At 44.2% G+C, this 12,599-nt stretch overlaps 1 protein-coding gene across 4 annotated transcripts in view; it reads left to right on the top strand.

Moving 5' to 3' along the window:
• The window catches only part of RBPJ (recombination signal binding protein for immunoglobulin kappa J region), an 87,548-nt gene that overhangs the window by 64,420 nt on the left and 10,529 nt on the right, over positions 1 to 12,599 (top strand). For all 4 annotated transcript variants that reach the window (XM_075568273.1, XM_075568263.1, XM_075568253.1 and 1 more), the window contains 4 exons: positions 6,431 to 6,596; positions 8,228 to 8,402; positions 12,159 to 12,296; positions 12,482 to 12,594. In XM_075568273.1, the coding sequence (XP_075424388.1) occupies positions 6,431 to 6,596; positions 8,228 to 8,402; positions 12,159 to 12,296; positions 12,482 to 12,594 (592 nt within the window). The remainder of the gene's footprint in view (positions 1 to 6,430; positions 6,597 to 8,227; positions 8,403 to 12,158; positions 12,297 to 12,481; positions 12,595 to 12,599) is intronic.

Genomic DNA, 12,599 nt, shown 5'->3' with positions numbered 1-12,599 from the left:
CGCACAGACACACGCACAGACACACGCACAGACACACACACAGACACACACACAGACACACACACAGACACATATATATATATATATATACCAGGGGATCCTGATAGCCAAAAAGAGAGTGCACTGCCCTGAGAAAGGTCCCGTTGGGAGGACCGAAACGTTGGCGGCCTTGTGTTACTGAATACACTTTTTTGATACCATACCTGCAGTGTGCTGTCTCTTTTTGGCTATCAGGATCCCCTGGTCTCCATATGTCTACATACTCTCTATGGGACAAGCATCTGCCTCCTGCAACAAAACCGTGAGTGCTAATCTCCATACCTGACTATATATATATATATATATATATATATATATACAGTGCTTGACAAATCACCCAAAAATCTACTCGCCAAACCAAAAAATCTACTCGCCACCTAGCCCCGCCCCCAGTCCCGCCCATAGCCACGCCCCAACCCCGTTTTAAAAAAAAAAGAAATGTAATAAATTTCTAGTAAGAACAACATTCGTTTTTGACATAAGTTTATATTTATTGTAGTAAATTTATACTTTACTACAATTAGTCCTTGTTACGTGTGTGTGTGACTAGTTTCCTGCACCCATTAACCAGTGTCTGGATGCCCCCTCTTCACAATATCTAAAGCAGCAATCCTGCCTGGGATCTTACCTGATCCGCAGTCCCTAAATGTCCAGGTACCCGCATTCCCGCAATGTTATACATTGGAGGGGATGTGTTCCCTACCTGTTTTCTGGGTTAGGGGGGATTCCGATGTCTTCCGTGTGACACTTGAATCAGATCTGGAAGAAAGCAGTATAAGGTAAATAATATATCCAGATCCAGAGTCTGGGAGAGGGAGAGAGAGGGACAGAGGGACAGAGAGAGAGGGACAGAGGGACAGAGAGAGAGGGACAGAGGGACAGAGAGAGAGGGACAGAGGGACAGAGAGAGAGGGACAGAGGGACAGAGAGAGAGGGACAGAGGGACAGAGAGAGAGGGACAGAGGGACAGAGAGAGAGGGACAGAGGGACAGAGAGAGAGGGACAGGGAGAGAGGGACAGAGAGACACAGAGACACAGAGGAACAGAGACAGAGGGACAGGGAGGGAGAGGGACAGGGAGGGAGAGGGACAGGGAGGGAGAGAGAGGGACAGGGAGGGAGAGAGGGAGAGAGACAGAGGGAGATAGACACAGGCAGAGAGGGAGAGAGACACAGACAGAGAGGGAGAGAGACACAGACAGGGAGAGAGACACTGGCAGAGAGGGAGAAAGACACAGGCAGAGAGGGGGAGAGACGGAGAGGGGGAGAGACGGAGAGGGGGAGAGGGGGAGAGACAGAGAGGGGGAGGGAGAAGGAGAGAGACAGAGAGGGGGTGATTGATTGACGTGGAGGTGACTGACTGCGGGGTGGTATTACTGACTGTGTGACTGGGTGGTATTACGGACTGTGTGACTGGGTGGTATTACTGACTGTGTGACTGCTTGGGATTACTGATTGGGTGGGATTACTGACTGTGTGACTTGGTGGGATTACTGACTGGGTGACTGGGTGGTATTACTGACTGTGTGGGATTACTGACTGGGTGGTATTACTGACTGGGTGGTATTACTGACTGGGTGGTATTACTGACTGGGTGACTGGGTGGTATTACTGACTGGGTGGTATTACTGACTGGGTGACTGGGTGGGATTACTGACTGGGTGACTGGGTGGGATTACTGACTGGGTGACTGGGTGGGATTACTGACTGGGTGACTGGGTGGGATTACTGACTGGGTGACATTACTGACTGGGTGGGATTACTGACTGGGTGACATTACTGACTGGGTGGGATTACTGACTGGGTGACTGGGTGGGATTACTGACTGGGTGACTGGGTGGGGGTGGGATTACTGACTGGGTGACTGGGTGGGGGTGGGATTACTGACTGGGTGACTGGGTGGGATTACTGACTGGGTGACTGGGTGGGATTACTGACTGGGTGACTGGGTGGGATTATTGACTGGGTGTTGGGTGGGATTACTGACTGGGTGACTGGGTGGGGTAGGATTACTGACTGGGTGACTGGGTGGGATTACTGACTGGGTGACTGGGTGGGATTACTGACTGGGTGTTAGGTGGGATTACTGACTGGGTGACTGGGTGGGATTACTGACTGGGTGACTGGGTGGGATTACTGACTGGGTGACTGGGTGGGATTACTGACTGGGTGACTGGGTGGGATTACTGACTGGGTGGGATTACTGACTGGGTGACTGGGTGGGGGGTGAGGGGTGGGATTACTGACTGGGTGGGGGGTGGGATGGGTGACTGGGTGGGGAGTGGGATGGGTGACTGTGGGGGGAGTTACTGACTGGGTTACTGACTGGGTGGGATTGGTGACTGGGTGGGATTACTGACTGGGTGACTGGGTGGGATTAATGACTGGGTGACTGGTGGGATGGGTGACTGGTTGACTGGTGGGATGGGTGACTGTGTGACTGGTGGGATGGGTGACTGGTGGGATGGGTGACTGGGTGGAGGGGTGACAAACTGGGGGGGTACCTCTGGTGTCCTGCATATACACGTTCTCACACACACACACAGGGGGGGAACACACACAGGAGGGAGGGGAGAAACACCCCCGCAACTACAGTATCTCCCGACCCGTGTGGGCAGCAGGAGCGGGGAGGAGAAACACACGCACTACTACCTCCCGACCCGCGCGGGCAGCGGGGGAAGGAAAATCACCAGCGCCATTACCTTCAAGCCCGCGCGGGCAGCGGGAGCAGTGGGGGAAGGAAAATCACCAGCGCCATTACCTTCCAGACCGCGCGGGCAGCGGGAGCAGTGGGGGAAGGAAAATCACCAGCGCCATTACCTTCCAGACCGCGCGGGCAGCGGGAGAGGGGGGGGAAGGAAAATCACCAGCGCCATTACCTTCCAGACCGCGCGGGCAGCGGGAGCAGTGGGGGAAGGAAAATCACCAGCGCCATTACCTTCCAGACCGCGCGGGCAGCGGGAGCAGTGGGGGAAGGAAAATCACCAGCGCCATTACCTTCCAGCCCGCGCGGGCAGCGGGAGAGGGGGGGAAGGAAAATCACCAGCGCCATTACCTTCCAGCCCGCGCGGGCAGTGGGAGAGGGGGGGGAAGGAAAATCACCAGCGCCGTTACCTTCCAGCCCGCGCGGGCAGCGGAAGGAAAATCACCAGCGCCGTTACCTTCCAGCCCGCGCGGGCAGCGGGAGAGGGGGGGGGGAAGGAAAAACACCCGCGCCATTACCTTGCAGCCCGCGCGGGCAGCGGGAGCAGTGGGGGAAGGAGAAACAGTGTATTTAAATTGCATTTCATTCCACCCACCTCCACATCTGTCCAAAATCCTCCATGACCGGATCAGTGCAGGAGCTGACACAATTATACAGGAGGATATTCAGTATAAAGGAGGAGGAGCAGACGCACGCACACACCTCCCCCCCGTGCAGAGAAGTAAGGGCAGTTTTAAGTCCTGGCAGCTCCATCCCGCGTCACAGCCAATCAGCTAGAGGAATTTTTTTATTTATTTTTTCCGAGCAGGGGATTTTTTATTTTTTTTTGCAGTGCAGGGGAAATGTTACTGGCCACGAGCCAATTTCCGATCTTGGCGACCGGGTTTGTCGAGCACTGTATATATATATATATATATATATATATATATATATATATATATATATATATATATATATATATATATATATATATATATATATATATATATATATATATATATATATATATATATATATATATATATATATATATATATATATATATATATATATATATATATATATATATATATATATATATATATATATATATATATATATATATATATATATATATATATATATATATATATATATATATATATATATATATATATACACACACACACAGACACACACAGACACACACATATACATATACACACACACACCCATATACACACACACCCATATACACACACAGAAGGGAAAAGTGCACACTCCATAGTGTCTAAAAAAAGAGAGATTTATTCAAAAGGACAGCAAATGCCCACTCTCGTAGCAAGACATCATGCAGCGCGCTTAATACTATTGTAAGCATCAATCTATCCTCATTTGTTAACATTTTCATGGTTGTAAATATTAGGTACTGAGCACAGGTTGGCATTACAATCATGTAGTGGGGTACGTTCCACCTTGGCATAACTACTATGTGATGACAAAATACAGCTCAACACAAGAAGACCGAGAACACAATAACCAATGATTAACCCTCAAAGCAACTTAACATGTTCGGTTTCTAATAAGGCCCGTTCTATACTGTGTGCGGCCGCACGTGCCTATGCGAACGCGCATGCACGTGCCGCATGCTTTTTGTATGTATACTGTGAGAGCTGTGAAGGTAGCGTGTGCGCGTGTGTGCGTGCGTGCGTGCGTGCGTGTGTGTAATTTATTATTAATTTTTAAAAAAACATTGGTAAAAATAATATATTTATTACATTTGTGTAGACACACAAATACAACACAAAGTATTGCACACTGCTCACTAATAGTTTAGTACAATTGACAAGTGTTAAATAACACTAAGTGAGTGCTACCTATGTACTGAAGTCAATACTATTAACATGTGAATGATCACGTGATAAAGTCACACGAACATTCACAGAAGTACATTTGGGGTGCACATCACAATAAACATTTTAAATTTTAACATTGCTATAGTGAAAACCAAGGTGAAAAAGTGGTTTTCACTATAGCAATGTTAAAATTAAAAATGTTTATTGTGATGTGCACCCCAAATGTACTTCTGTGAATGTTCGTGTGACTTTATCACGTGATCATTCAAATGTTAATAGACACACAAATACACACACAAGTACATACACATGCATACATATATATACACACACACATACATTCAGCGCCAGTAGCGGCGTGAAAGATGATTTCCCCCGTCTTCGCCGCTGTCTGTCGGCTCCCCGCTCTCTGCCGTGAGCGCGCGCCGCGCCATTATAGAAAGGCTGACTGACGTCAGCCAACTAAAATTCCACGCGCCCGGCACTGTATAACAGCCCTAACATTCAGCGTCAAGAGACAAATGTGACTGTTTGTTTTCTCAGTACAAGTATAGCTTTGTTGTGATCTGTCTCCTCTGAAAACATTTGTAGACTGCCAGTCATGCCAAATCATTGCAACCATGTATACATCTAATACTAGCCATAAGGATTACCAAATCACAAGAAAAGTACTCTAAATTACATCATTTTCTATGGAAAATTTTGGAGCACGTAGAAAAGCTGCTTATGTACTAACTTTAGAAACCGTAATCTGGAGAACAAATCAAGATTATCCAATTCTTATTTACAAATAAAATAAATTAAAATAGAAGACACCTCCGTTCCCCATATGTGCATAATGTGATATTTAATGTGGCCTTATGAAGAATGTCCATCTGGCATATTCAGGTACTGGGGAAGTTGCAGAAAAAAATGTTTTATGCAGAACCGTAGTTTTTTTGTTCATGCATAATATGGGTAACTGCTATTTGAACACTATGGGTGCCTGCCCTAACCCTTCATAAAGGTGTTTTATTATTGAGTGCTTGGGAATCTTGCTTTAGTTTTTTTGGATTACATGATTTACAGAATAATGCTGCAAGCTCTTCTGCAGTGTCATGGTGTGTATCGCTTGCATTAATCACGTGCTGTACAACAGTGGTTTTCAACCCTTTTTTTGGTTAAGGAACCCCAGGATTAGTTTGAAATTCTGGGGAACCCTAACCCTCGCCCCCCGTCTCTCCCCTGTCACACACTCACCCTTACGCTCCCTCTCCCACTCTCTCTTCTATACACACACACACACACTCCCCCCTTCTCACTTACACACACACTTACACTCTTCCTCACTCACACATACTTTAAGGGAGATGCTGCCACTGAGAGCCCGTGCTCTTACCTGACCTTTCCTCTCCCTCCTTGCAGCCTGAAGTTTACCCGACTTCCTGCTTTGACAGGAGCAGGCAGTGAGAGGAAGGGTAGCAGTGACTGGGCAGCTGCTGCTGTTGCTGAGCTCGGGCGCCGCCGGGTCACTGCTACGTGGGGGGCTGCCGGGCCTGGGACATCTGGGAAAGTTGTCCCAGCTCCTCACCCTCCCCCCCCAAGCGGCCGTGGAACCCAGAGTGGTGCGCGCGTAACCCCGGATGAAAATCACTGCTGTACAGTATCATACTGCATTTCAACATCATAACCGTTCTATACCAGAGGTGGGCAACTCCAGACAGGGATATACTGAAAACCTGGCCTGTTGGGGGCCCACCCCTGTAGTATACAGATTAAAGAGGCTCTGACATCCTACTTTTGCCTCCACGCATGCTGTACACTTTAGTAACTAGCTGGTCCCTTCTGTTTACTAGACATTGCTTGGTCTTCCAGGTTCTTTTGTCCTCCTCCCTGTGTGTATCTCATGGGTAGTGGATGGAAGAAAAAGAAAGAACAGATGGAGCGCGATGGCTGCTCAGAACAGGAGTCCCAGCCCTGTGCATTTATTGGCATCGGCAACAGCGACCAAGAAATGCAGCAACTGAACTTAGAAGGAAAGGTGAGATATACACTGTATTCCTAACACTATCTACTGTACTTATAGTTCTAGAACAGGCCACCTCAAATAAAGCACACGAAGGTGCAATTCTGCATAGTCGATCAGTTGAATTTCTTAGGGGCCTTTGAATAGGGAAGTGTTTGTCAATCAAGTGTTTTCGTTACCCTTATCCCACCCTGTCCTCACCAGAGAACCAATAAAGGGGAAGTGGGGAGGGGGTGCTCTGGCGGTACAAACATTTTTTGAACACACCATGACATCAGACAAAGGGAATGGCCAGAGTAAATGAAACCCTTCCCAAGTCTAACTTTATGAATGTTAATGAGAAATATTTATAGTATTTGGGTGAAAAAAGTCCCACAGATGAGACCCCTTAAACAGTCACTGGAATTAGTCACGATGCAAACTTTGATTACACTTTGCCTGGGCCACCAAATAAGGCTGTGGGAGAAGCTTCTTCCTCTTTCAGTCGCTACTCCACAGCTCAGATCTAGTCCCAGTGAGGAGGCCAGACATGTGCCCAAATATCTGACCTCTGTACATTTAAGTTGGCAGAATGCTCACCGCTGAAAATGTATTGATTTTAGGTGCATTCAAGAATTGGTTCCATCTCGCTTATTCCCGTTGTGTTATTTGTATTGTTATGTCACGTGTATTACTGCTGTGAAGCGCTATGTACATTAATGGCGCTATATTAATAAAGATATGCATCTTGTTCATTGGTGTAAAAAAAATTTTGCTACAAATAGAGGTTCACCTGTACATTGTGTAAAGTGTTTTCTGTTTCCAACGGTCCGCTTTCTGTCGAATGCTTTATTCGACGCGCATAATGCAGTCCGCTGGACGCATTGTCCGATGTCGGAGCCGCTTATCCAACGCTCACCGCCGTGGATTAACATGGACCCGCAATCCGACGGTCCGTTATCAGACGGCGGTTTGCGGGACGCATTCCGTCGGATAAACGAGGACCAGTTGTCCTGAGTATTTTCACATAAACTCTTTATTTCCTTTTTTTCTTTATTTAGACTTTATGAAAAGTACCATGTGTAGAAAGCTTATTGCAAACTAATGTTCAATGCGAGAAATAAGGGGTTAATGTAACACAAAGTAGCTATTACTACATCTGTATTCACTTAATACACCACCTGTTTTACTAAACCATCACCTTGCGGTAAGAGCTGCTGGCTTGTAGGTATGGGATGGGCGTCTTCCCAAAGTTCCTACACGGGCTCTAGTACCGCGTTTCTTGGCGAGTAGCGCATTAGAGAAAATTTTAAATAAATAAAATAGTGTCTGGTGAAAAAAAGTATCGTTTATTTGTTTCTGCACTTTGTTAGAAACTTGAAAATCTCCCAAATGCTTTATCCCACTCTGTTAGAAGGGCCTACTTGATATTGCATAATATCGACACAGACACACTAACAAGCCAAGCTTTTGGTTTTCAGGTTCCAGGTATGGGATTTTGGTACCCAAATTAATGTGAATTATTAGAATACATAAAAATGCCTATAAATTGCTTTTGTGAAAGAAAACCTTCATACCGGGAATCGAACATGCAGATGTTTAACTATAGCATATACAGTACAAGTTGCATGTCCATCTATGGATGACAAATGTATCTCTTTCCACAGAACTATTGCACTGCCAAAACATTGTACATATCCGACTCCGACAAGAGAAAGCACTTCATGTTATCAGTAAAAATGTTCTATGGCAATAGTGACGACATTGGTGTGTTTCTAAGCAAACGGATCAAGGTCATCTCCAAGCCATCAAAAAAGAAACAGTCACTGAAAAATGCAGACTGTAAGTATCAAATGTTTACATTTCATTAACGGATGATGTCACTGAAGCGGGCCTTTGTGGCAGGGTAATTGATTTCTGCTGCAGCATCAGAGCATTGGCTTTAGTTAGGAATATTGAGCAAAATCCATTAAATCGTCAGACTTTTCCTGTTCCATTTCATTATCGCTATCATTCCTGATAATCAAAAACGAAATCAGTCCGTATAATGTTTGTAATAGATTTTAAGGATATCTGGTGTCAGAGATGTGTTGTGTCTACATTCTGAGTGGTTCACAACACCAGTGCACTTTAGCCAATGAGAATCCGCAATTTTCATAAACATATGAACATCTGTTTGCTACAGAATGGTACAAAATGTTAGCTTATTTCATATAATTATTGGGTGACTTCCTCCTAGCTCATTATATATCATACTACGATTGTAATTTTTTTTGTCCTCTTCCGAGTGAGGTCAATCTGCAGTCCTATGGGCACTCCATGCAGTCCTATGGGCACTCCATAAGTGTAGTAGAAAGCAGGAGCACAGCCAAAATCCAAGAAGAATAAATATTCCAGGGCAACTCCAGATTGCAGAAAAATTATTTATTGCTGAAGCAGCTCACAATGGCAGTGTAGAAACGCACCTACGCGTTCCGTCCAGTGGGACTTTATAAAGTTGTGAGCACACAGTAAAAATGCAAGCGTTTTAAAGAGAATACATTTGTGCCACTAACCAATAGGAAAGACGTCATCATCAAGCGTCCTAAAAATGGGTCGCACTGACGTAGCGCTCCTCCGATTGGTTAGTGGTATCAACTGACATGGTTGAGATCCCAGTCTATATTCATCCCATGGGGCATTCTGGTCCTCGACGTGAAGAGCCAGAAAGCCTCATGTCTATCCAACATTTTAGTTCTATTACCCTCCCTGGGTAACGGTGGAACAGAGTCTATACCCTGAAACTTAAATTCTCTATACCATCTCTTGAGCAACCAGAAAAATGCTTATGGACCGAATTAATAAGATCCCCCTTTGTTATAAGTCTAAGATGTTCCATCATCCTGATCTTTAAACACCTGGTGGTCTGACCCACATATTGGCAGCCAAAGGTGATTAGGTAAATAATGAGAAGAATTACAGTTAATGAATCTAGTAACTTTATGGACTGCTCTGGTTACTATGGAACTTAATGTAGTAGTGGAGTTCATTCTAGTGCAGACTTTACAATTATTACACTTGTGTGACCCCTTAGGGAGATTGGATCTAATATCAACCTCTCACCTAAAAAGACATGGGTTAAGGAATTGGCCACTGTTCTGGCTCTCCTAAAGACAACATTGGGACCTGAGGATACAATGGGCTTAAGGACTGGATCCAAAGAGAGTACTGGCCAATGCTTTCTTAAGATAAACTTAATTTGCTCCGCTTGAGCACTATATGAAGTTATGACTAAAGGTGATTCATTAAGCAGTGACTTCTTAGGAGACCGCTTCAATAATTCACCTCTATCCATAGTTGAGACCTCCTGGATAGATCTAATAAGATCATTTTGATTGTAACCTCGTTTTAAAAAATCTGTCATAGAGATCTTTAACCTGAAGGTTGTAATCTTGTTCAGTGGAACAATTGCGACGTAAACACATTAGTTGTCCCTTAGGTATACCCCTAATGAGGGTTTTGGGGTGGCAGTAGCTCGTAAAAAGGTGTTGCGTGAGTTAGGCTTACAATATGTGTCCGTTTGAATGTTGAGTGCAGTGTACATATAAATATAAATAATGTATATGATGATGATATACACCCCCCCCCCCCCCCACCGGTCTCTCTTCCTGCAGCTCACTGCAGATCGGGGAATCAGCTGCACGCGCCTCCAGTCTCGCGGGCGCGTGTGCAGCGGAGGTACTGGGGCCCCAGCCTTAGGCAGTACTGCAACCCTGCCTTTCACCATTATCACCCAGCATACAGCGCTTCCACTGCAGCAAGGGATTCTGGGAAATGACATACAAATGAGCACAGATTGTGTCACCTTTTGTCTGAATATCCATTGTTACATGGAGCCCCCTCCCCCCCCGGTCTCTCTTCCTGCAGCTCACTGCAGACCGGGGAATCGGCTGCATGCGCCTCCAGTCTCGCGGGCGCGTGTGCAGCGGAGGTACTGGGCCTCAGCCTTAGGCAGTACTGCAACCCTGCCTTTCACCATTATCACCCAGCATACAGCGCTTCCACTGCAGCAAGAGATTCTGGGAAATGACATGCAAATGACACTTTTACACTATACTTTTTGTTAGATAAATTGTCCTGGGTTTTCATCCAAGACTTTGTATCATCAAATGTTAACGTTTACCCTATGTTTGTGTGTAAGATAGGGTTTCACTGTACCACAGGTGGTTCTATCAATGTGCATTTGCTCTAGCAATAATTATATATAATATAGTCCTTAATTATATTGTTTTATTATTTATTTGGATAATTATATTGGTTATTGTTTTGCTTGTTACTAATATTCATTTTCATTGCTTAATGCTTATTTACATTGTTTCCATTTGTGTTTTGCAAATGTTTATTTCAGTTTTTCACTGGCAGGTTAATGGACAATAGCCCTGTAATATTTACCTAAACCAGTGCCTGTTATGCATTCATTCATTCATTATGTGGGAAGTATAATATAGTGACCAATTAATGTGGTTGTCAGGTGGACACCACTAGGTCCTTATCTCGCCTGAATTTTCTATATGGATGCAGCTATTATGGACACTTAAGTAAACACTCTGGACATTTGAGGTTAAAAAAAAAAAGAAAATAGAGCATACATGTTTGATCACCATTCACCACTCATCGCTTCTATGGGCACTCCAAGCAGATGTTCATTGGGACAGCGGCTTTGAACTGTTAGGAAAGTTCTGCGTGTTCTGGCTGCATTCCACTACCAAAAAAGGCAAATCTGCCCAAAAAATACCTATCTTGAAAGTGAGCTAAATGTGACGCTCGTTAAAATAAACTACCAACCGTGGGTTTGTTTCCCCTGACTTAAAAAATAAAAAAAGGCCAAAAGTCTGCATTTGGGTTCACATGGAAACTCCTGCTGTTCTCATTCTTCATGGGTAGCATCGCTGGCTGATATTATACATCTCGGATGCACTGACCTTGACCCCCTGCAGACGCACTTACCTTAACACCCTCCTACTGTCTCTGTAAGTTCTCCCACTTACCACTTAGATTGTAAGCTCCTCAGGGCAGGGACTATCTTTCCTATTGTTACTGTCATGTCTGAAGCGCTTATTCACATTGTGTTATATCATTATGTCATGAGTATTACTGCTGTGAAGCGCTATGTACATAAATGGTGCTATATAAATAAAGATATGCATACATACATTCATACTTCATGTTACCTTAATCTTCTTAGATAAAGTTCTTTGAAACCGCCTAATGTCAGGAAGACAGAGTGGATTTAGCAATCAATTTAGGTTTGGGGATTTTTTCTTTTTAGGCAAAAAATAAATCGTTTCAATTACTGGGTAGCAGGGACATAATATGTCTGTGTACATCAAAGTGAGAAATCTTTCAAAAGTAACATGCACAGGGAGCAGCACCTGTAAGAGCTTTTAGTAAAACGGGAACAATATTACAACTGTCCATGCTAAGATACAAAGCCCATAATAAAATGACCGTTTGATGTGACTTACAATGTATTCGCATTTCAGTTGAAACATTTTTTTTTTTTTTTGCAAAAGAAATTTACACATTAAAAAAACAACAAAAAACCCCTTTCTCTTTCAGTATGTATTGCATCAGGGACAAAAGTGGCACTATTTAACCGGCTGCGATCGCAGACTGTTAGTACAAGATATTTGCACGTAGAAGGTGGAAACTTTCACGCCAGTTCGCAACAATGGGGAGCATTTTTCATTCATCTATGTAAGTAGGCATTGTATGGAGCTGTATTTCATGTATTCCTTGTTAACCAATATATGTTCAGTTCAATCTGCATTTTTATAAATGACATTTTACCAAATGTTGCTTGAGGCTCATAATGTGCTATGAGTATAATATTTTAAATTCTTTGGATAAGAACCATTTTAATTACATTATTTTTTTTATAGTGGATGATGAAGAGTCAGAGGGCGAAGAATTCACAGTGCGCGATGGCTACATTCACTATGGACAGACCGTTAAACTTGTGTGTTCAGTAACGGGCATGGCACTACCAAGACTGGTACT

The sequence above is a fragment of the Ascaphus truei genome, chromosome 1 (assembly GCF_040206685.1).
Source record: "Ascaphus truei isolate aAscTru1 chromosome 1, aAscTru1.hap1, whole genome shotgun sequence".
Lineage (NCBI taxonomy): Eukaryota > Metazoa > Chordata > Amphibia > Anura > Ascaphidae > Ascaphus > Ascaphus truei.
This window is presented reverse-complemented; position numbering and strand designations above follow the sequence as displayed.